The sequence below is a fragment of the Molossus molossus genome, unplaced genomic scaffold (genome assembly GCF_014108415.1).
Source record: "Molossus molossus isolate mMolMol1 unplaced genomic scaffold, mMolMol1.p scaffold_m16_p_18, whole genome shotgun sequence".
In the NCBI taxonomy this organism is placed as follows: domain Eukaryota; kingdom Metazoa; phylum Chordata; class Mammalia; order Chiroptera; family Molossidae; genus Molossus; species Molossus molossus.
The window spans coordinates 36,497,220-36,520,649 of NW_023425353.1; the positions used below are offsets into that span (position 1 = coordinate 36,497,220).

Genomic DNA, 23,430 nt, shown 5'->3' on the forward strand with positions numbered 1-23,430 from the left:
GCAGGGACAACTCCTTAGTTACCCCGCTGTCCTCTCTGGGGACCTAACATGGCTTTTTAAAAAAAATTTTTTTCCCTTATTGATTATAGAGAGAGAGGAAGGGAGAAGGAAAGAGAGATAGAAACATCGATGAGAGAGAACATCAATTGGCCGCCTCCTGCATGCCCCCCTCTGGGGATTTGGCCCACAACCTGGGCATGTGCCCTGACTGGGAATCGAACTGGTGACCTCTTGGTGCATGGGTTGACACTCAACCACTGAGCCCCATTGGCTGGGCCTAACATGGCTTTTTATACCTAGCACATACTCAACAACATGTATCGAAGGTCTATGACATGTGCCAGGCACATGCTAGAGACCAAAGAAGAAGAGGATCAACCAGGAATAAAATTAAATCACATCTTCTTTTCATTAGGAGGATTAGCTGTCTTTACTATAACAATTACAAGTCACTTTACAGTCATTCAGTGTCTAGAAATGTTATTTAACTACGGATAGCTCCTAACAGGCAGCATAACCACTCCCCCCTCCCCCCACAACCTACCCCGGCCAGATGCAGGATTTATTTGGGAGGAGGCTGGATGCCATCCAGTTTTCACCAGGGACATGGGTTCTTAGCAGGAATTAAAGAGAAGGGCATGTCTCACGTGGTGAAACTTCAGCCTTGGCAGGAGAGCTGGCCTGGCTAGGCTAAGCAAAGTTTCTCCTTGAATTTACACAAGAACTGCCTGGCTGTTGACACTGTTCTGTTTGGGGTGTAGAACCAATTCCCAGCTTTGTCTGAAGCTGCCAAGAGAGACCCAGAGAAGCACAGGGCTCTGTGGACTGGTTGTCCCTTGGTCAGGAGTAAGCACACCTTGTACACCTTTGCACAGCAGAGGCTCGGCAGTGTGTCATTCTGAAAATAAAAGGCTATTTTCCCCCTTAAAGTAACTATTGGACATGTCCAAATGACAGTACTGTGCTCTGGGTCATTGAGATCACCCTATTCCTAAGAAAAAGGGACTCCTTCCAGGAGGCGACTAAGTATTTAACAAACCACACACTACCTTAATTTCTCAGGGATTTGGGTCGTTTCATTTTTGCAAAGTTCTTATTTTAGAAATAAGGTCCCTACACTTAAGAGCTACTATTAAGAAATACCGACTTCCGGTCAAGATGGCGGCGTAGGTAAACGTATCGTGTCCTCCCACAACCACATCAGAGTTACAACTAAACTACAGAACAACCATCATTCAAAGCTGCCCGAAATCCAGCTGAATGGAAGTCCTACAACTACGGAGTTAAAGCAGCAGCCACATCCAGACTGGTAGGAGGGGCGGAGGCGGACGGGCTGGTCCCACACCCGCGTGTGGTGGATAAAAATCAGGAGGACACCTCGGCTGGGAAGGTCCTTCCCGAGGACTGAGGGGTCCCCGTCCCACACCAGGCACCCCACTCAGGGTTCCAGTGCCAGGAAGAGAAGTCCCCATAACTTCTGGCTGGAAAAACCAGCAGGAACTGAGGCTCAGGGAGGCTGAAGCGGCTGGAACCCCAGGCAGCTCCTTAAAGGGCCCGCGCACGGACTTATCGGACTCTCTCCCTCTAAGCTTGGAGGGGAGGCAGCTTGAGGGGCACCAGAGACACACAGGGAAGAACTGAGCTGTTTGGCACTGGAGCGAGGGCTGGAGAGGCAGCTTTCTGCTGGACAGACGTGCTGTCAGAGGCCTTTATTCCTTTGGTGAGCCCTTCCCTGGGGCGGCAGACAGCCACCATACCAGCGACTCCAGCAACCTGGCTCACACTGGTAGCCCCGCCCTGGTGACTCCCTGAGGCCCGACCCACCCAACTTTCAGGCCCACCCAAGCTGTTGCCAGTTGCTTAAACATAGGATTGGCTTGTCTTGGATCCTGCTTCAGGTTTTCCTAAATTTTTTCAAACAAGCAGCATCTGGTCTCAGCTAGCCCCATACCTCTCATTAACTAATCCATAGAAACAAACACAGGGAGGCAGCCAAAATGAGGAGACAAAGACATAGGTCCCAAATGAAAGAACAGAATAAAACTCTAGGAAAAGAATTAAGTGAAATGGAGATAAGCAACCTAACAGATGCTGAGTTCAAAACACTGCTTATAAGGATGCTCAATGAACTTAGTGAGAACCTCAGTGAACTTAGTGAGGGCCTCAAGAGCATAAAAAAGGACCAGTCAGAAATCATGGATGTACAGTCAGAAATGAAGGAGGCATTAACTGAAATAAAGAATAAGTTACACAGATTCAATAGTAGAGTATGTAAATCCAAGAATCAAACCATCGATTTGGAATATAAGGAAGCAAAAAACACCCAATCAGAACAGCAAAAAAGAAAAAAGAATCCAAAAAAATGAGGATAGTGTAAGGAGCCTCTGGGATAACTTCAAGCGTGCCAACATTCGCATCTTGGGGATGCCAGAAGGAGAAGAGCGAGAACAAGAAATTGAAAACCTGTTTGAAACAATAATGGCAGAAAACTTTCCTAACTTGGTGAAGGAAACAGACATACAAGTCCAGGAAGCACAGAGAGTCCCAAACAAGATGAACCCCAAGAGGCCCACACCAAGACACATCATCATCAAAATGCAAAAGTTTCAAGATAAAGAGAGAATCTTAAAAGCAGCAAGAGAGAAGCAGTTAGTTACCTACAAGGGAGTTCCCATAAGACTGTCAGCTGACTTCTCAAAAGAAACTTTGCAGGCCAGAAGGGAGTGGCAAGAAATATTCAGAGTGATGAAAAGCAAGAACCTACAACCAAGATTACTCTATCCTGCAAAGCTGTCATTTAGAATTGATGGCCATATAAAGAGTTTCCCAGCCCTGGCCGGTTTGGCTCAGTGGTTAGAGCATCGGCCTGTGGTCCAGAAAGACCCGGGTTTGGTTCCCGGAAAGGGCATGTACCTCGATTGCAGTTTGTCCCCGGCCCTGGTTGGGTCGTGCGGGTGGCAGCCACTCGATGTGTCCCTTTCACGTCGATGTTTCTCTCTCTCTCTCTCCCTCCCACTCTATCTGAACAAAAAACGAGGGAATGTCCTCGGGTAAGGATTAAAAATAAATAAATAAATAAAGAGTTTCCCAGACAAGGAAAAGCTAAAGGAGTTCATCGCCACCAAACCATTATTATATGAAATGTTGAAGGGTCTTCTTGAAGAAAAAGATAAAAAATATGAACAAACAAAATTGCAATGAATACATATCTATCAACAATTGAATCTACAAACAAAATGAACAAGCAGAACAGAAACATTTTCATAGATACAGAGAACATTTTGTTGGTTGCCAGATGGGAGGGGGTTTGGGGGAACGGATGGAAAAGGTAAAAGGATTAAGAAGCAGAAATTGGTTGCTAGACTGACAAACCTCAAAGGGAAGGGGATTTGGGGGTGGAAAGAAATAAATCAAAGAACTTATATGCATACATGTATAACCAATGGACACAGACAACAGTGTGGGGAAAGGCAGGAGGGGGGCGGGAGTGGGGAGGAGGAGGTCAATGGGGGAAAAATGAGGAACATCTGTAATACATTCAACAATAAAGATAAGTTTAAAAAAAATTAAAAAAGAAATACCTAAGATAGCTTTGAGACCAGTAGAATCGGGTGGCCAGGGATGGGCATTTTTTGAAAAACCAGGGGCTTTGTGTCTACAGCACCAAGAGCAGGACTTGGCACCTGGTTTGTGCTTGATGATGGAATATGTGAGTGAGTGACGAGTCCTTGGCAGAAAGTGTGAGGAGGACATGTGATGTTGGGTGGTCGCCTACATAGATAGTCACTCAAATATCGGTGGTCGATCAGTTGTGGGTTTGAAAACAATACGGAAGATGAGGCCCTGGGAGTGTCTTCTACAGTGTATATGCTTGTGCTGGGTAGGGTAACAAACAGACAGGCAAGGGACAGGCGGTACGTTCTCTTCATTTTCCCTTTGAACAACTACCATGCCTGCCCCTAGCTCTGACCCCAGGAGTACCAGCTGGGACACACTACTGTAGCTACAGGAACCAAATCCTGGCCTACCTGCATCCTAGAATAACCCTTCCTGATTGGCTAACAATATCTTTTAAAAGCTAGCTGGAACTACCATAAATTAAGTAAAAAGACAAGTGACAAGCTGGGAACATATTTGCAACTTATATCACAGAGAGAGGACTAATTTCTCTAACGTACAAAGAGCCACTACAAAGCAGTAATAGAAAAATCCAAGATCTAATAAAAATGGGCAAAAGATATGATCTGATAGTACACACAAAGCAAATATGGATGAAGTTCAGCACATGAAAAAATGTTCCACCCTCCTCATAATATGAGAAATGCAAAATTAAACTACACTGAAAAACCATTTTTTACCTATAATATTGGCAAAAGCTCACAAAGTATAAGAACTCGCAGTATTGATAAGGACACTCTGAAAGATTTTAGATGAGAATGTAAATTGTAACAATCTTTATCGAGGATAATTTGGGCAATATTTATCAAAATTACCAATGCATATAATTTCTTGCTCAGCAATTACATGGCTATGGATTTATCCAACGGATACATTTCTATGTTGGGAAATGAAGGACAAAGTTAGTGACTAGTCTTATTTATAATAGCAAAAGATTAGAAGCCACCTAAATATTCATCATTTGGGCACAGGTTAAAATAAATCTTGGGATATCTGTTAGCTAGAAGAGTGGTTGGTAACTTTTTCTGTAAGGGCCCAGAGAGTAAATATTTTAGGTTTAGCAGACCACATGGTCTCTGATGGTGTGCAAATGCAGCCATAGACAATATGGAAATGAATGAGCATGGCTATGTTCCAATACAACTTTATTTGCAAAATATATGTAGTGAGGCAAATTTGGCGTGTGGGCCATAGTTTGCTGTACCCTGTAGTACAACATCATGCAGCTAAAAAGCATTATGTTCTGCCTGGCCTGTGTGGCTCAGTGGATTGAGTGTCATCCCATGGACTGAGAGGTTCTGGTTCGATTCCTGGGCAGGACACATGCCCAGGTTGTGGGCTTGATCCCCAGTAGGGGGCGTGCAGGAGGCAGCCAATCCATGTTTCTCTCTCTGTTTTCCCCTCCCTGCCTCTCTCTCTAAAAATCAATCTTAAAAAACAAAGCAGTATGTTCTGACTACAATTAATTGTGTAAAAAGACAGAGAGCAGATTCCTGTATACATATGCCCTTGTGTACGTATAAAAGTCTCTAAAGGGATGACTAAGAGAAGTGTGGTTTGGCTCAGCGGTTGGAGCGTCGGCCTGCGGTACAGAGAGACCCAGGTTCGGTTCCCGCTAAGGGCACGTACCTCGGTTGCAGTTTGTCCCCGGCCCTGGTTGGGTCATGAGGGTGGCAGCCACTCGATGTGTCCCTTTCACATCGATGTTTCTCTCTCTCTCTTTTCCTCTCTCTCCCTCCCGCTCTATCTGAACAAAAAATGGAAAAATGTCCTCGGGTGAGGATAAAAAAAAAAGTGTGACATTGATCAGTCATACAAAAGAACTGCATGGCTGAGACATGGGTTGGATGATACTTTTCACTCTCTATCATTTTGTACATTTGGAATTTTGAACCAAGTTAAGGTATTAGATATTTAAAATGCTTAAATGAAATAAAAGTAAATAAAAAAAGAAATAAAGGCAAGCTCATTCTGTGACATACTGGGAGGTGTGGGGATGCCAGGCGGCTCCCCTTCAGTGCTGGCTGCGAGCACACCAGAACCAACCACGGCTTATTTCACTGAGCCACTGGGCTTAGAGCCAACTCATGAAATCACAGGAACCCCTAGATTTCAGGTGTTCCCAGGGGTTCTGCTCTCTCTATTCTTTTTGGAAGGAGCTCCCCGTTGGCTATCACGGCAATACCACATTGGGTTGCCTGGTAGTCTCGAGCCAGCGAAGAGCAAAGGAGAGGCCAGACACAACAGCCTGTATAAAATGTTTGCCCTGCCCTGGCCGGTTTGGCTCAGCAGTTAGAGCATTGGCCCATGGACCAAAGAGTTGCAGGTTCGATTCTGGTCAAGGGCACGTACCTCAGTTGCGGTTCGGTCCCTGGCCCTGATGGAGGTCATGCGGGTGGTGGCCAATGTGTCTCTCTCAGGTTCATGTTTCTCTTTCTCTCTCTCTCTTCCTCCCTCCCACTCTATCTGAAGATAAATGGAAGAAAATATCCTCGAGGTGAGGATAGAAAAAAAAAAAAAAAAGAAAAGAAAAAATAAAATGTTTGCTCTTGCAGGGTTCATTATTTTTTGTGTGAATATGGCTGACATGGAACATATCATCTAAGGATTATCATGGGTAAGTGTAGACCTACACTGTCCAATACGGTAGCCACTAGCCACATGTCTTTTAATTAAACATTAGTAAAAATTAAATAAAATTAAAAATGCAGTTGTATCAGGCACATTTAAAGGGCTCAATAACCACATGTGGCCAGCAGCTACCATATTGGATTGCTGCACAGATTATAGAGCATTTCCATTAGCCAGAAATGTCTATCAGAGGGTGCTGCTCTGGTTAATCTCTAGTGTCTTCTCCAGCTCAAAGACTATCAATAACCAGAAACCTCACAGTTTATCTCAATCTATTGCCCTTTCTTTATTCTTAAGTGTCTCCACAATCAGTCATCCTGACTGCTTAAGGCGTGATGGTTATAGCACAGATGAGTTCCTGACCGCAAATGCCTTAAACTGATCTGAGGCAAGTGCTGACCTATGGTCAGAGCAGATACAGTGATGTTATGAGTTCCCGGCCCTGCGGGGCTTTTAAAAGGGGGCTGAGTTCTCTCTCACTTTGCTTCACACCACACCAGCTTGCACTGGTGATCGAATAAGCCTTTGGTTAGATCGTACCACATCCACTGCAGTGAATGAGGGACAGAGATGAGGTTTCTGGGAATGAGGGTGGAGAGCTCTTCCCCGGGAAGGGAGACCCCAGGAGGAGGTTGAGAAGGGAAAGCAGAACTTCTCTTGCTGGGAGCTGACTGCAGGCCAGGCTTAGGGCAAGAAAGCCAAGGTCTCAGTGTCTAGGCTGAGAAACTGGACGAGGAGGAGAGGGCCTGGACTCCCCTTTGGGAGGTAGGCTGAAGGCAGCACTGATACCTGGCCCAGGAGGCAAGATGGAAAGGGCTGGGAGGGGTGCAGTCTTATTTCCCTGCTGCAACTCTGGGTGACCTGCTGCAGCGGGCAGGAATCTGAGACGACCTCTGTGATATCCGTCTCCAGGTGCTAAGCCAATGATTAGGTCACATTATATGACAAGGGTTAGGAGATTTTGCAGATGCAATTAAGGCCCCAAATAAGTTAATTTTGAGTTGATCAAAAGGAAGGGAGTATCCTGGGTAGGACTGGCTTAATAAGATTAAAGTTTAAGAGGGTGGAGCTTTTCTGCTGGCCTTGGAGGAGCGTGCAGTCACGTCGTGGGCTGACAATGGAGCAGGGTGGCCTCTAGGAGCCTGGCTGATCCCTTGCAGCCGGGGACGTAGGTAAATCATACCTGGATTCCTGACATTGGAAACTGTGAGATAATCTCTATAAATTGTTTTAAGCCACTGCGTTTGCAGTAATTGGTTGCAAGGCAATGAAAAATGAATATATCTCATTACCTTGGTGGGGAGGATCTCTAATCCCATCAACGGGCAAACTGAAATGAGACGGGTCAATATTTTGAATGGTAAGCAGCTTTGTTCAGAAACTTTGGGAGCCCATAGCCTGTGGGTGGCCCTGTTTCCAAGATGATCCCACATCGTAAGGAAAAGGTCAGTTGGAAGAAACATTTGATTATATTGATCAGAATGCACTGACATGAAAGGCAATAACTGCATAATGTTCTTGAAAGTATCCTTTTGGTTACTGAGAACATCATTTTCCTGTTGATGATGAAGGACCTTTGAAATGGTTGTACCTAAAATTTTCCAAGGGTTGCCCCTGTACTGCTGGTGTGCCTTAAAAGAATTTAACACCTGCAAAAAAAAGAAATGGTTGTACCTGTGAAAGAAAAACTTGGCGGAAATAGCGTGGCTGCCGGGAACTAGACACTCTCACCTCTCGTCCCTCCTTCCCTCCCTCCAACAACAATAGTTCTTGCTTCCGAGGCTATTGTGAGACCCGAACCAGCAGAAAAGATGTCAAGGAGCTGGCCAGCACAAATGCCCTCATCTGCTTATCAGTTATTTTTGAATTTTACATCTTTTCACAATGATTGATGGGGTGATTTCTGTGCATCCACGAGCGCCAGGAAAGTTTTAGGGAAGAAGGGCATGGGATTTCAATCCAGCCAAGGTCAGGGTAGAGCATACCTGCACTCAGGACTCTTTGTCACTCTACAGAACGGAAACATCTCAGCACATGAAGCTAGGAAACAAGTGACCGAGAGCCGTCCTGCTGAGCTCGCCAGGGGCCCTTTGCAGGGTCTGCTGGTGGCAGGTTGGGGAATGTGTTCCATCCCAGCCAGGAGGTCAGGGGAGTGGTCTGGCGTGTCGTCTAAGGTTCCCCAAGCACCCCCAAATTCCCTGAGCTGGGTAACCACAACAGACAGAGAAGGAAAGCCCACATGTTAAGACTCTCCAGAATTCTCTGGACCAACCTGACCCTCCCAGACACTGAATCATACAACCGGGAGAAGCTCCAAACACGACCACTGAGGCTCCCGACACCCATAACAACACGGCTGGAGAGAACCTAACCAGAACCTCCCGCTGAACTTTTAATCATTAAAAAACAGTAAGATTTATGGAAAACAGTATGGAAATTTTTCACAAAATGAAGAGTAGAACTACCGATCATCTAGCTATTTTACTTTCTGGGTACTTATGTGAAGAATATGAAAACATTAATTCGAAGAGATGTGTGCACCCTCATGTTCACTGCAGCATTATTTATAAAAGCCAAGATATGGAAGTAACATACGTGTCCATGTATGGATTAATCAATATACAATGGACTATTATTCAGCCATAGAAAAGAATGAAATCTTGCCATTTGCAACAACATGGGTGGAACTTGAGAGCATTATGCTAAGTGAAATAAGTTGAATGGAGAAAGATAAATACCATATGATGTCACTTATATGTGGAATTAAAAAAAAATTTACAACAAGTGAACAAAACCAATCTCCTAGGTACAGAAAACAGGTTGGTGGTTACCAGAAGGGAAGAGGGTTTGGGGGGTGGGCGATACGAGTGAAGGGGTCAGTTGGGTGGTGATGGATAGTAACCGGACTTTTGGTGGTGATCACTGTATACAGATGTCGAATTATAATATTGTAAATCTGAAACTTATGTAATGTCATATACCGATTTTACCTCAATTAAGAAAATAAAGACTTGGCAGGTAAGTGGTAGGAAATGCCGATGGCATCCACCTTTATCCCTTAGGCCTTATCGTGTCGGTTCTCCAGCTTCCTTTTCACTGACAGCTCCGCACCGCTGCCTGAGAGCTTCTCTGAAGACTCAAAGGTTTTGTTCACTACCAGGCGGCAGAGGCCTGATGGGAGCAGCAGTTATTACCCCAGCACCCTCGCCTTCCCCTCTCTGTAGTCTGCACTGTTCCCCGGGACCCCCGTGCGGTATGTTCCAGTCTCCCACAGCGGTGGGTGGTTGGATAACATATTCTTTGTTGGTTCCCCTCTTTGCTTCTCCTTCTCCTGGTATTTTGGTATCCCCCTGCCAACTTCCAAATAAACCACCTCCACTTCAATATTTGTCTGAGGATCAGTTTCTGGGGGAACCTAAACAAAGACATAAATCCATCATGTCAATTAATGTTCAGCCTCCCCCGCTGAAAGGGAATGAAATACATGTTTGTATTCTCTCTGCAAAAGTTTTGAAAGCAGTGCGTGCTAAGCCAGTTCGCATTGATGCTTTGCGGCCAAGAAACCGACAAGAGGTGCTCAGGATGGGCAGATGTCAGCCCCCAAGGGCATGACTGCAGCTGACAAAACTATTTATTGGAGGACTTTTGGCTGTCAGTTCTGATTTCTGTTGATGATCAGAGGAATTCACTCATTCTGCAAATATTTTCTGAGCTCTGTCTCTCTGCAAGAGGCCCAGGCAGCATTGGCCAGGCTTACACAAGTGCTGTCTGTTTTCTCTGAGCTATAGCTTTCAGATTGCTTTATTAAAAAGACACTAATGAATCTGTTCAGAATTAAGTTTGCATTACTGTTGGGCTGGTGACGGTTCTCAAGAGGGTGAAGGGTGAATAATAATGACCAGGTATTTATCTTTTTCACACTAGGCAGGAAGTATTCCTGTTAATTACAATGCACCTCCCCCGTTCACAAAGAAATAAACACTACAGTGTGATGTACACCCCAGGAGTGTTGGGACAGAAGCAAGGTTGCAAACTGCTGGGCCACCGAGATTTAGCTTTGGGAACAGGGCCGAGGAGGAATAACAGCTCCAAGCAGAGAAAAGATCCCTGGACCTAGAGCCAGAAGAGCTAAATGATGGTCACACACACCAGCTGTGTGGCCACTGCCCTCTCTGGGTCTCCGTTGCTCACCTCTAAAGTGAGGGAGTGGAAATGGATGGTTTCAGAGTCATTAATTATACATATTCACAACTCTCCAAAAAAGAAGTGATAGACCCAAATCAAATCTACGGTTTCTCTGTTGTTCACATCTCACTGGGTTGGGGCGGGGGGCGGGGGGGGGGGGGGTGGCGCTGCATTTTGTGGAGTTGTTAGGCACTATTTGCCATAGAAAGTGCTTGTTGTGACCTGGTCCAAGAAACTGAAGGCTAGAAAGAAGAGAAGGTGTTGAAAGGGGGTGGGAGTGGGGGCAAGTAGTGGAATGAAAGGTGTGTTCTGGGCTGGAGAACACTGAGGTTCCAGGATTGTGAAGACCCACTGGGAATGTTCCTGTTGATACTTAGGGGGCAGGGGATCGAAGGGGGCAGGGAGAAGAAAGAAAAAAAAAAAAAGGTCCTTTTGGTTCTTTCTTTTTAATCCTCACCTGGGGATATTTTTCTACTTATTATCAGATAGAGCGGGAGGGAGGGAGAGAGAGGGGAAGAGAGAGAAACATGGACGTGAGAGGGACACATCAACTGGCTGCCTCCCACACGAGCCGACCCGCAACCAAGGCAAGTGTGCTTGCCTGGAATCGAACCCACGACTCATTGGTCCACGGGCTGGTGCTCTAACCACTGAGCCAAACTTGCCAGGGCCCTCCTGGTTTTCTTTTGGTAGGTTTTATACACTCTCATGGTTCTCAACCCTGGCTATGCATTAGAATCACCCAGAGAGCTTAGAAAATCACAAAACCCTGGCTGGGTAGCTCAGTTGGTTGGAGCTTTGTCCCAGTGCACCACGGTTGTGGGTTCGATCTCTGGTCCAGGCACATACAGGAATTAACCAGTGAATACATGGGTGGGTGGAACAACAAATTGATGTTTCTCTCTCTCTTTCTCTCCTAAATAAATTTAAAAAAAAAGAGAACTACAAAATCCCTTGCCTCCTTCTGATTTAATTGGTCTTGGATGAGGCCTGGGTGTGGCCCTTTCGAAAACGCTCCGAAATAATTTTGCTGCGCAGCCAGGATTGAGGAGTGGTAACCAAGGACACAGGAGCAGCCCTCTTGCCTGGTCTTGAGTGTACCGGAGTCTCACGCTTCCTTCACGCTCTCCCTCCTCTGCCCTTCGCGTCCTCGGCCTCAACATCCCAGGCATCTGGAAGGCAAGAAACCCTGCGCCTTCTATTTTTGGTTAATTCCTTTAGTATTTATGAAGCTTAGTAAAAGTCATTTTCTTCCATGAATAGAATTCATACTACTTAAGAAAAACTCAAGAAATACCCAAAAGCAAGAAAAACATTTCAAAGCTTTCAAAAGGTCCATCCCTCAAAGCCAACGCTAACACCATGAACAGTTTAGCGTTTTCTTTCTAATCCTTTCTTGATGCCTGGTTTCTTTGTTTGAGTGCTGTACCCTACTCTGTACACCAGGGGTTGGAAAATTGTAGCCCGCAGGCCAAATCCAGCCCATCTCCTGTTTCTGTAAATAAAGTTTGTTTTTTTTTTGTATGTGCCCCTAGCGGGAACCGAACTCGGGACTGTCTGGTCTGCAGGCTGACGCTCCAGCCTCTGTTGTTCACATCTCACTGGGTTGGGGTGGGGGGGGGGGAGAGCTGCATTTTGTGGAGCCAGGACTGCAAATAAAGTTTTATTGGTACACGGCCACGCTCATCTGTTACCTATTGTCTACAGCACCCTTCACATCACAGTGGCCGAGCTGAATATTGCAACAGAGATCATCTGGCCCAGAAACCTAAATATTTACTGTCTTGTCCTTACAGAAAAGGTTTGCTGGCCCTTGCATATACCACTCTGTATCTCTTTACCCCACCTCACCCCCATTTGACCTGGTTGCATGAGCAGTTCCCCATGTTGTTATAAATGCTCCATGAATATCATTTCTAGTAGCTGCCTGATATGTCATTGCATGGTTAGCCTTTGTCCTATTATTAAACATTTATGTGATTTCCCCCCAAACTTTTTCACTCTTATAATGAATGCATCAGTGAGTAGACTTGGATGTAAACTTGACTTGTATTTTCAATGATTTCTTTAGGATAGTGTCCAGATTATTCAACTGGCAGGTAGGGGCATTTGAAGACTCTTGATACGTATCACCAAATTCCTTACATACAGGGGTCATAGTAGTGCTTCCCAATAATATAGGTGAAAACGTCCTTCTCCACATGCTTGCCAGCATTATTATTATTATGGTTACCATTGGAAACATTTTCTGCTTTCAGACAGGTAAACACGAAAGTATGATTTTAATACACATTTCATTTATGTCTAATGAGATCGAAACAGCTGCATGTCTTCCTTTGCACGCTGATGCTTTTCATCTTCGCTCGGCCTCCTTCCGCACAGGGCAGAGCGGAGGGTGCGGGTCCCACCTCTCACCTTGGCTGGGAGCAAGGCTCCTGCTTCCATCCGGTTCTTTTCCACGTCTCTCTCCCAGTGAATTCTGATCGTCTCCAGGATGTCGTCCAGACCAGCGCCAGTGGGGACGTCCACTCGTTCCAGCTCAGACCCTGCCAGCTGCTCAAACAGCACTTTCACGTCCTGGAAATGACAGCACACACTTCAAGTGAGTCCCACGGGAGGAAGAGAGGACGTGGAACTGTAGTCAGCAGAAGCCCAGTTCTGCAGGCAACACTTGCTTCTCATTCTGCCACAGCCCAGCGTGGGGCTTCACAGCCACTGGCCAAGTCCCCGATCCAGTTCCCAGCGCAGGCGTCATGGTCTCTTTTCCCAGGATGCATTTCTCAGCTGGTCTTTACCAGCCCAGGCCCAAAGCAAAAATCCAAATAACTAAGTAAGTAACAACACTAACAGAGGAAACAACAACAGCAAGATGAAATTTATGAATTTCATAAAGTCAGAGTAGGCTGGAAGAGATTTTAAGATAACCTTGGAGCCTCTCACTGTTGGAGAGTGGTGGAAATCCAGAGGCAAGAACAGGAGGAAGTGGGCTGATTGGTTCCTGGTTTGCCTACGGTCGGGCGAAAGAAGGAACTTCCTGACGTGAGCATTGGTAAGTGGGTTCTGACTTTTTGAACTGCAAGCACTTTAGGCCTCGGATCAGATAGTGGCATGTGGAAGGTGGTTTACATATTTTTTCTTTATTGATTTTTTTTTTTTTTGAGAGAGAGAGAGAGAGGAAGGGAGAGAGAGTGAGAGACAGAAGCATCGATGAGAGAGAAACATCAACATTGATTGGCTGTCTCCTGCACGCCCCCTGTTGGGGACCCACGTGGCAGATGGTTTAGAATCTGCGCTTCTGCAGGGGCTGGAGCACATCAGCATGGGAGGTCCCCTCTGTCCTGTCACTCAGTGATCTGCCCTAATTCCGTGAATGAGTGTGTGCAAACCACAGCCTCCATCAGAGTTATTTTGTGTGTCCTATATAGGGCCGAAGTCAAAGATCTGAGGTATGGCATGTGCCCTCCAATCCAACAGGTGCCATCACTCGCTGTTGTTTGGACCTGCTGCCTCCCCGGTTCTCACAGCAGTCCGGTTCTGAAACCATTTAACCATTTGATATGAGACACCAGGCTGACCTGACCACTACAAGGACTGAAAATGTTCTTTTGTTCTGTTTTGTTTTTTAATCCTCACTTGAGGATATTTTTCTCAAATATCTTCAGATAGAGTGGGAGGGGGACAGAGAGAGAGAAACATCGATGTGAGCGGAACACATCGACTGGTTACCTCCCGCATAACCCTGACCAGGGCCAGGGATGAACCACAACTGAGGTATGTGCCCTTGGCCGAAATCGAACCCGTGACTCTTTGGTCTGCGGGCCGATGCTCCAACCGCTGGGCCAAATTGGCCAGGGCGAGGACTGAAAGGGTTTTATCAGCATCATCCCGCAGCCCTGGGCAAGTGACGTGGAGAGGCCGAGGTGAGCTACGCCACCTAAGTTTTGAAGCTTGGCCAGACAGGAGAGCGTAGGCAACCCAGCACCACCCCAGCCCCACCTACCTCTTCGTAGCTCCTTGACAGAAAGCCAAGTTCTTCTTTCAGGCTTTTTATTTGACTTTCCAGATCCATTTTTGTCAAATTAGCTTCATCGATGACTTCATATAAAGAGTTAATTTCCTCTTCTACTGCCTTTCGAAATGGCTGCTCATTTTCATACCTGCAGATAAAGTCACTTACTCAGCATAGCTAGGCAACCCAAAAGACAAAATAATCAGATTATACATGTTACCAACAGGCCAATTACGTGTTAGGTAGAAAATGTGTGTTAGATGTCACTTTTCCAGCAGCTTTGAGGGTACAGTTAATGCAACTGTTACATGTTGATTTGTTAAAATAGAACAACCATTGCCAACTTCTGACAACCTGGCTTCTAACAACCAAGCCTCATGGGGCACTGCAAGCACAGAGCTCTAGGGTGAGTTTCTCCACGAGTTCAGGGATCCGGCATTGCCATCATTATTCTGATTTGCCATCCTTTTCACCTGCGGATCCTTTTACAAACATTACTGAGAATCTGCCAAGTACCAGGTTATGTGCCGATGACGCCAAAATGAAGAATGTGTTTTCTATCTCCAAAGAGCCCAAGTGGAATTTCAGGACCGTGGCTGCCAACCCAAATGCCTCCAGGGGCCAAGTGACCAGTGTAGGTGAGGGACGAGGGACAAGGGCCAGTCCCAGGTCTGGGCAGCAGGGAGAGGTGGGGATGGAAGCACAGCGACGGTTGCACTTCACCTAGGGGGCGCTGCTGCTCAGCTCCCCCTCGAGACTGCATGGGGGAAGGGTGAGCTCTCCATAAGAGACACGGGAGAACTGGATTTGTATGTGAAACATCCAGAGGTTTAAAAACTTACAACTTATGCAGTAACACACATGCTCACACACTGACGGAACCTGAAACTGCCCACTCTGAGTTCTTCCAATCTCTGGTTCACACAAGGCCTTCTTTCTTGAGAGCTTGTTTGGAGGTTCTAGCAGGGGAACGCAGCTACTCGTATACCCTTGACCGAAGACCGGTCCTCTCCTCTGGGGGGAAGGTCGTCCTCTTTGACCGAGCGCGCAGCTTCGGGAGGGACGAACATGGATCGGTTGAGGGAGGAGGGGGACACCCGCCTAGCCAGCCAGATCAGCCGAATCAACCCTGGCGATCAATGGGGTGACAGATGTCGCAGCCAGATCGCCCTCACATCCAAGGCCTTCTTTCTTAAAACTACTCAACGTCTTTGCCAGTGTCTCCCCATGTCCCTCCTTTACTTCCATGGCCTCTACCCAGCTGTACCACTCAGCCAAATCTCACAGCTTACCTTAATCAATTCATAGAAATGAGAAATCTCATACCTCTCATTCCAGAAAGCATCTTAGGCTGTTAGAATTTCAAACAGACTTTAGCATTCAACTATTCAAACTTCTACCCAGTGACAGTCCCTTGATAGCATTTTTGATAAGTGATCACGTAGTCTCTGCTTGAATACTTCCAGTAACAGGGAACTCATCACCACTCAAGGCCATCAGTCCATTTTTGGACAGTTCTAATTATTGCAAACTTTTTTCCAAGAGCTTAAATCTCTATTTTTATAAGAATCTGTGTTCTACCCTTTGGAACACCCTAAATCAGTCAAATCCTTCCTTCTGGCAGTCCTACAAATATTTAGAGGCTGTCTCTTATGTTACTCTCTCATTCCCCTTCCCCACCTTCCACCCCTCCAAGCCTTTTGTTCCTCAAGTTATACATGCCCAGGTCCTTCCTCCATTCTTGATATAAGTTGGTTTTCACATCCCTCAGCATTGAGGGCAGGGACTGTGACCTTTCCATCTTTGTATTCTCAGCACCCAGCTCCAGTCTTCAGATATATTTGTGGAATGATTATAAATGTTCTCATTGATCTTATATCCTTCTTAAAATGTGATACAGACTGACTGCAACTCCAGACATTGCCTGACCAGTTCAGAGTCCCGTGGGACTGTCTACTCCTTTGTTTAAGTCCTTTAACGCTCTTCATCATGGACCCTAAGATTTGCTTTGCAGGTTTTTGTTTGTGTTTGTTCATTTAATGTTGACCAGCTGTATTTGCTGCCCACTAATATTGGTCTCCTGTCAACTAGAAGCCCCGAGCATTTTTCACAAGAGCTGTTTTACATTTTTCACAATTTCCCTGTCCTCCCTGGTTGCACCTGGTCTTTGAGCTCCAACGTAGGAGATCACAGTTATCCTTCTTCAGTTCCATTGGGCCGTCGTACCAATGTGTTCAGACCATTTTGAATCCTGATTCTGTCCTTCTCTTCACTGCCCCTCCTGGTTTATACCTTCTGCCATTTTGCCACCGTGTTTCATGCACCTCGCAGTTAAAAATAGTAAATAAAAGAATGAAGGACAGAGCACACTATCAGAGACCTCCCTCAGATTGGAGCTGCGCCTTTGAATCAGCACTTGGGAGGTGGTTTCTGAAGCATTTTCTGTGCTCTATATGTAGGGTTAACTTTCCTATCCACGTGTATTCTTGATGACGAATTGTATTCTTACATGTAGTCCTCTTGGAAACAAGTGCTGTCCTTCCAGCTGAAATGGAAACCCACTCCTATGACTGGACTTGGTCCTTGTGGATCCAAGCTGGAAGAGTCCCCCTTGGGCCCCTGGAGTCTTGTATTGCTCACGTCTCCGCGGAGCCTGGTCCCTCCAGGCTATGGTCCACTTAACAATGGGAATGGGTGTCTTACAGACTTTTTTTGAAGTCCTCTAAGGCAGTGATTTTCACTTTGTGTGCCCCAAGCAATTTTAAAACATGCAATACCTGACTATTTAGTCAGGGGCACTGACCTCTTTTGCCTTAGATTGTCAGATAGCCATCTAATGTGAATGAATCAAAATTATACCTATTTTTTTGTCAGATCAGCAAAAGATATATTTTTTGGTGTGCCACAGAATTTTAGTAATTAGTGTATGTGTGCCATGAGATGAAAAAGATCGAGAATCGCCGCTCTAAGGATTTGAAATATATCTGTGATACTCCCCCGCGGCTGCTCTTCAGCTCTTAGCCTTCTCTTGCTGCACTTTGCCCCTTGCCCCCTGCCCCCTCCACTTTGAAGTCTTCAGTTAGCATCTCTGTGCTCATGACCCCCAGATTGTCTCATCTTGACCTGGAGGCTACTGGCCCAACACCTTCAGCAGCATCCCATAATTTCTGATTGGTTTCTCCACTATCAGCTCAATTCAGCTTGCTCCAAACGAAACTCGTTATCTCTCCCTGAATTTTAGACAAGCTTTCTCTCCTCAGCTTGTTATTTCACTTCTCTGTGCTCCTGTGACCTTGGCCAGCACAGTGTCGGGCAACACAGCAGCTCTGGCTGGCTGAGCCTCCTCGGCTCCAGAGGGGTCACTGACCGAGACCCTTTCCGCAGATGGAGAAGCTCGGTCCTTGAGAAAGGGAAGGATTCAGGATCTGAGGAGATGCTAGAGATTCTTCTTTTCATCACCAGATCTTTTCCTAAGGCAAGAATGATGGTGGGATCATGGTCTTTCCCCGAGACTCCCAACTGGATGTCTTTCCTCTTTGTCTTCACCCATCTAGGAAGATGTTCCCTTGATTAACAATCCCTTCCCCCACCCAAGTGCCCTACATCCAGGACACCTGCCCCACAGAATGTTCTCAAAATCACTACTGGGCTCATCCAGAAAAGAGTCTGCTTTGTTTGGCTTCTCCAGTAGACCCAGTGTTTTCCCAAACCTCGTTTGCCTTCATGATTTTGCCCTAAATGCGTATCTCCTGTATCACTATTTACTTTACATTTTTCCTTAGATTTACCTACTTAAAAAGTAAACCTTAGATCAATAAACTTGAATGCTAAATACATTTTAAATTGTCACTATATACATGGTAGTACTGTAGTGGAAAAACGGTTTCATGGGTCCTAAATAGAAGGTGACTATAAAAATAAATACATAACTATTAAAAATAAAATGGTTAGCCCTGGCCGGTTTGGCTCAGTGGTTAGAGCGTCGGCCTGCGGTCCAGAGAGACCCGGGTTTGGTTCCCGCTAAGGGCACGTACCTTGGTTGCAGTTTGTCCTTAGCCCTGGTTGGGTCGTGTGGGTGGCAACCACTCGATGTGTCCCTTTTACGTCGATGTTTCTCTCTCTCTCTCTCCCTCCCTCCTGCTCTATCTGAACAAAATATCCAAAAAATGTTCTCGGGTGAGGATAAAAAAATAAAAAAAATAAAACGATTATCCTTATACCACTTAAAATAATTGTCACCAGCAATATATACACCAAGTTTATTCTTGTACTATTATTTATTAATTATTGCATTATTTCCCATACCGACAACAATATACCTACTTTTGCTCACCCCTGTGTATACACCGATACATATAGCAATATATTTTAGGAAACACTGTATTCGACTTCAAAGGGATGGTTCTCAGGACTGGTGGATGTTAAAAATATGGAGTCCTAGGCCCCACCCCCAGACACTCTGGTTTAATTCATCGTGGGGCTTGTGACTGGCATTTTTAGTGCCCAGGTAATGTTAATATGCAGCCATGCAGCCATGCAGCCATGCAGCCTCCGCTGGGAAGCGTTGCTCTAAACCAGTTCTCCAAGTGGGGTCCCAGGACCAGCAGGATCAGCATCATCGGGATCTCATAGGAAATGGAAATTTTGGGCCTCTCTCCAGACCTATTGAATTAAAACCCCTGAGGGTGGGACACAGCAATGGGTTTCTACAAGTGCTCGAGTTGATGCTGAGCTACATTAGAGTTTGAGAACCTCTGCTCTAAACTGAGTGACACTAGGCAAAACCTCTGAGCCCTTGGGGCCTAGTTTGTGTCTACGAGGAGGGTTGGGACCTGACCGGCTTGGCCGTGGATTCTCCCTGGGGACCTATTTTCCTATCCCAGCCTTCATGCGGCTGGAGGTGAACGCTGCAGACTGCAGACAGCATTACTGGAGTCACCGGCTGGTCTGGAGACCTGGAGGGACCGTCCCCTCTGCGGCAGAGCATTACCTCTCTTTAAAGTCGTCCGCACCTGCCTGGATGTTCTCTGTCTGCAGCACGAGCCGGGCGTTTTCCAGGACGGCCTCGCCCACCTGCAACAGTCACACACAACAGAGGAGACAAGGTCACTGGAACGCCTGCCCTGTGTCCCCCCGCGACGCGTGCTGGGCACAGAGGCTCTGGGGAACTGTGTGTCCCTCTCAAAAAGGAGGGAAGAGATACACAATAAAGCACAGAACCAGCATGTTTTTAAAGAGCTTTAGAGTTGGATTTTTGGAGCGAAAAGATCACTCAAAGGCAGACTTGTTCATAACCCTTGTCACAGTGGTAAGCGTTTGTCTTCCTGGAGAATCAGTTTCTGGCTCCTTTAATGAAGTTTCACTTAGTGGTGGATGAGATCATGAACCCTGTGGATCAGGGTGGTTCAGTAGCACACTCTGTGGTAGCCACGGTGGCTTCTCAGCACTCCCTTGTGACAAGGGGGACTGAGGAACTGAAAGTGTAATGTTATTTCAACTTAACTAATTTAAATGTAAATAGTCACATGTGGCCAGTGACCACACCATTGGACAGCATGGCTCCAACACTTGGTCCACCTTCAATCGAAACATCCGCAAGAGCATAAACATGGTGCTTACAGGTCAGGGGGTTCATAGAGCCCTGAAGAGTGGTTGCTCAAAACTGGGTTCCCAGCCCTGGCTGGTTTGGCTCAGTGGTTGGAGCGTCGGCCTGCGGTCCGGAGAGACCCGGGTTCGGTTCCTGCTAAGGGCACGTACCTCAGTTGCGGTTTGTCCCTGGCCCTGGTTGGGTCGTGTGGGTGGCAGCCACTCGATGTGTTCCCTTTACGTCGATGTTTCTCTCTCTCTCTCCCACTCCCACTCTATCTGAACAAAATATTGAAAAATGTCCTCAGGTGAGGATTAAAAAAAAAAACTGGGTTCCCAGACCCTTCTGGGTTCCCCACAGGTGGGGGTTGGGGTAGTCCTGTCCTCAACCTGAGAATCTTACACCCACATGTCTGCGTGTTTGTGGCTTCTCTATCATCTTCAGTTTGCAGAGAGAGGAAAGGACTGTTTCTTTAAAAGGATTCAAATCACTGTTTTAAGCCATTATCAGCCCTTTGCGCTTGCATGTGAATGAGTGGCAAGTTCCTTGTTGACCAGGAGGAGGACTTCAGGCACCAGCTGTCAGAGAGGGAGTGAGAAGAGAAAGAACTGAGAGGAGAGACTATTTTGCCTGCTCCCCAGCGAGCCCCAGGGCGGGGCTGGAGCAGAGAGAAGCCGGGGTTGCTGGCGGGAAGTTCAGTGAAATGAAACCACGCAGATGACTGGCACAAGGGGCAGAACAATCACTTCTCTCTCCGTAGCTCCCTCAGTTTCCCCTGCAGAGCCCTCATCCCACAGTGTCGAGATGACTCTTCCCCACAGTCAGCTCCTGGTTCACTGCTGCGCCCCAAAGCCTGGCTTGTGGTAGACACCCACCGACACTCGGTAAGTGCACGCATGACTGAGCGCTGTGACCACGGGTGAGCAGTCCAGCCTTCCCTGTCTCAGGTCTGGAGCTCATTTTCTGGAAGCCCTTAGAAGGGTGTTTTACAATGCCTTGATTTTGTTTTTATTCAGGTATGATGAGGCCATTTGAAAAAATGGTTTGTTACTTACAGCTCCCAAGAGGAGGAGGCAGCCACACTACACAGACCACATAGGGAAGGAAGCCCCAGGTCCGGTCAGGAAGCAGAAGAGGTGAGGGGAGACCGTGGGCAAAGGCTTAACTGTGGATTTTATGGGAAGGAGTGGGAAAGGTACGTTAAACAGCTAAGATTGGGTAGTTTGAATAATTTCAGTGGTCTCTGGGCTACAGGGGTGATGCCAGCCCTGGGGTGATTAGGGCAGAGGAAGATCGCTTCCCAGGGTGTAAGAGCCAGAGGGAGGAGGCAGGTAGGGGCATATACTCAGGATTGGCGGGTTGCACGTCAGAGGTTTGCTCACAGGCCAGTGGTTTACTCTCTAGAATGAGCTAGCTGTGCTCGAGGGACAGTCCCTCCTTGTCCGTGAGGCCTCAGATGCCAAAGCATCAAGAATACAGAAAATTCATTTCTCAACAAACTCTGCAGCCAGAGGGAGTGGCATGAAATATTCAAAGTGATGAAAAGCAAGGACCTACAACCAAGATTACTCTACCCAGCAAAGTTATCATTTAAAATTGAAGGACAGATAAAGAGCTTCTCAGATAAGCTAAAGGATTTCATCACCACCACACCACTATTACAAAAAACTGTTAAAGGGATTTCTTCAAGAAGAAGAAGAAAATAAGATTAGAAATATTAATAATAAAATGGCAGTAACTAGTATCTACCAACAATTACTTTAAATGTAAATGGATTAAATGTTCCAATCAAAAGACATAGGGTGGTGAATGGATAACAAAACAAGATCCTTACATATGCTGTCTACAAGAGACTCACTTCAGATTGAAACACACACACACACACACACACACACACACACACACAGTCTGAAAGGAAATGGATGGAAAAGATATTTTATGAAAATGGAAATAAAAATTTAAAAAGCTGGGGTAGTAACACTTATAACAAAAAACAAAGAAGGACCCAGCATTTTCACTTCTGAATATTTCTCTGAAGAAACCCAAAACACTAATTAGAAAAGATATATGTACCCCACATGTTCATTGCTGCAGTATTTACAATAGCTAAGATACGAAAGCAACCTAACTGTTCATTGATAGATGAGTAGATAAAGAAATGGTACATATATAAAATGGAATACTACTCAGCCATGAAAAGAATGAAATCTTGCCATTTGCAACAACATGGATGAATCTAGGCAGTATTATGTGAAATATGTCAGACAGAGAAAGACAAATACCACATGGTTTCACTTATATGTGGAATCTATAAAAAACAAACAAACTAAACAGAAATGAACTCAGACACAGAAAACATTCTGATGGTTGCCAGATGGAAGGAGGGCTAAGGAGATGGGTTTAAAAGGAGAAGGGATTAAGAAGTACAAATTGGCCCTGGCTGGTGCGGCTCAGTTGGCTGGGCATTGGCCCATGCACCAAAAGGTTGCAGGTTCAGTTCTGGTCAGGGCACAAGCCTCGGTTTCGGGCTCGATCCCTGGTCTGGGTGCATGTGGGAGGCAGCCTGTTTTTCTCCCTCTCCCTTCCTCTCTTTCTAAAAATCAATAAAAACATATTTAAGAAAAAGAAGTACAAATTGACAGTTAAAAATATTCATGTAGAAAATATACCATAAGGAATATAGTCAGTAATATTGTAATAAGCATGCATGGTGTCAGATGAGTACCAGATTTATCATGGTGACAGCTTCATATAAATGTCTAACTACTATGCTCTACACTTGAAACTAATATAATATTGCATGCCAACTATAACTGAAAAATAAAAGAAGTCTTAAAGAATACAGAATCTAAGAAAATGTAGCTAATATCACTGACTACAGTTCATGCAAAGGATTGGCTATGAGGAGTCCTGAGGACCGGCTCCAGCTGCTGTGGCCGAGCCCTCTCTTCATCCTGCCCACGTGCTGCAGCCGCACGTTCAGAAAACCTTCTCCTCTTGGGCTCTCAGGACATTCAGATCGTCCTGCTCAGTTTCTCACAATGATGCCCATGGCCAGTGTTCCACCCAGTGTGGGATCCCAAGTCGTAGCAAGTGTCATAGCAAATTAGAGACTCAAAAAGAACCATGGTGGAGAAGATGGTTTCAAAAGTGTCCTAGACCAGGTGGCCATACAGGGGCAGGTGTGGACAGGTGTGGGCAGGTGTGGGCAGGTGTGGGCAGGTGTGGGCAGATGTGGGCAGATGTGCAGAATTTGGGAGACTGCCCTTAATAAGAAACCCTGACACTGAAATACCTCACTTTGTTCAGCTTGGTTTTGTTATTTATTTGTTTCTACTTT

The 23,430-nt window shown here is 46.0% G+C and overlaps 1 protein-coding gene across 2 annotated transcripts in view; it reads right to left on the reverse strand.

The window, feature by feature from the left end:
• BFSP2 (beaded filament structural protein 2) overlaps positions 1-23,430 on the reverse strand; it is a 59,938-nt gene that overhangs the window by 14,093 nt on the left and 22,415 nt on the right. Inside the window, exons 2-4 of one of the 2 annotated variants that reach the window (XM_036267519.1) lie at positions 19,494-19,576; positions 14,495-14,651; positions 12,903-13,071 (exon numbers count right to left, since the gene is read on the reverse strand). In XM_036267519.1, coding sequence (XP_036123412.1) covers positions 12,903-13,071; positions 14,495-14,651; positions 19,494-19,576 — 409 coding nt within the window. The remainder of the gene's footprint in view (positions 1-12,902; positions 13,072-14,494; positions 14,652-19,493; positions 19,577-23,430) is intronic. The other variant, XM_036267518.1, reaches the window with a different exon arrangement.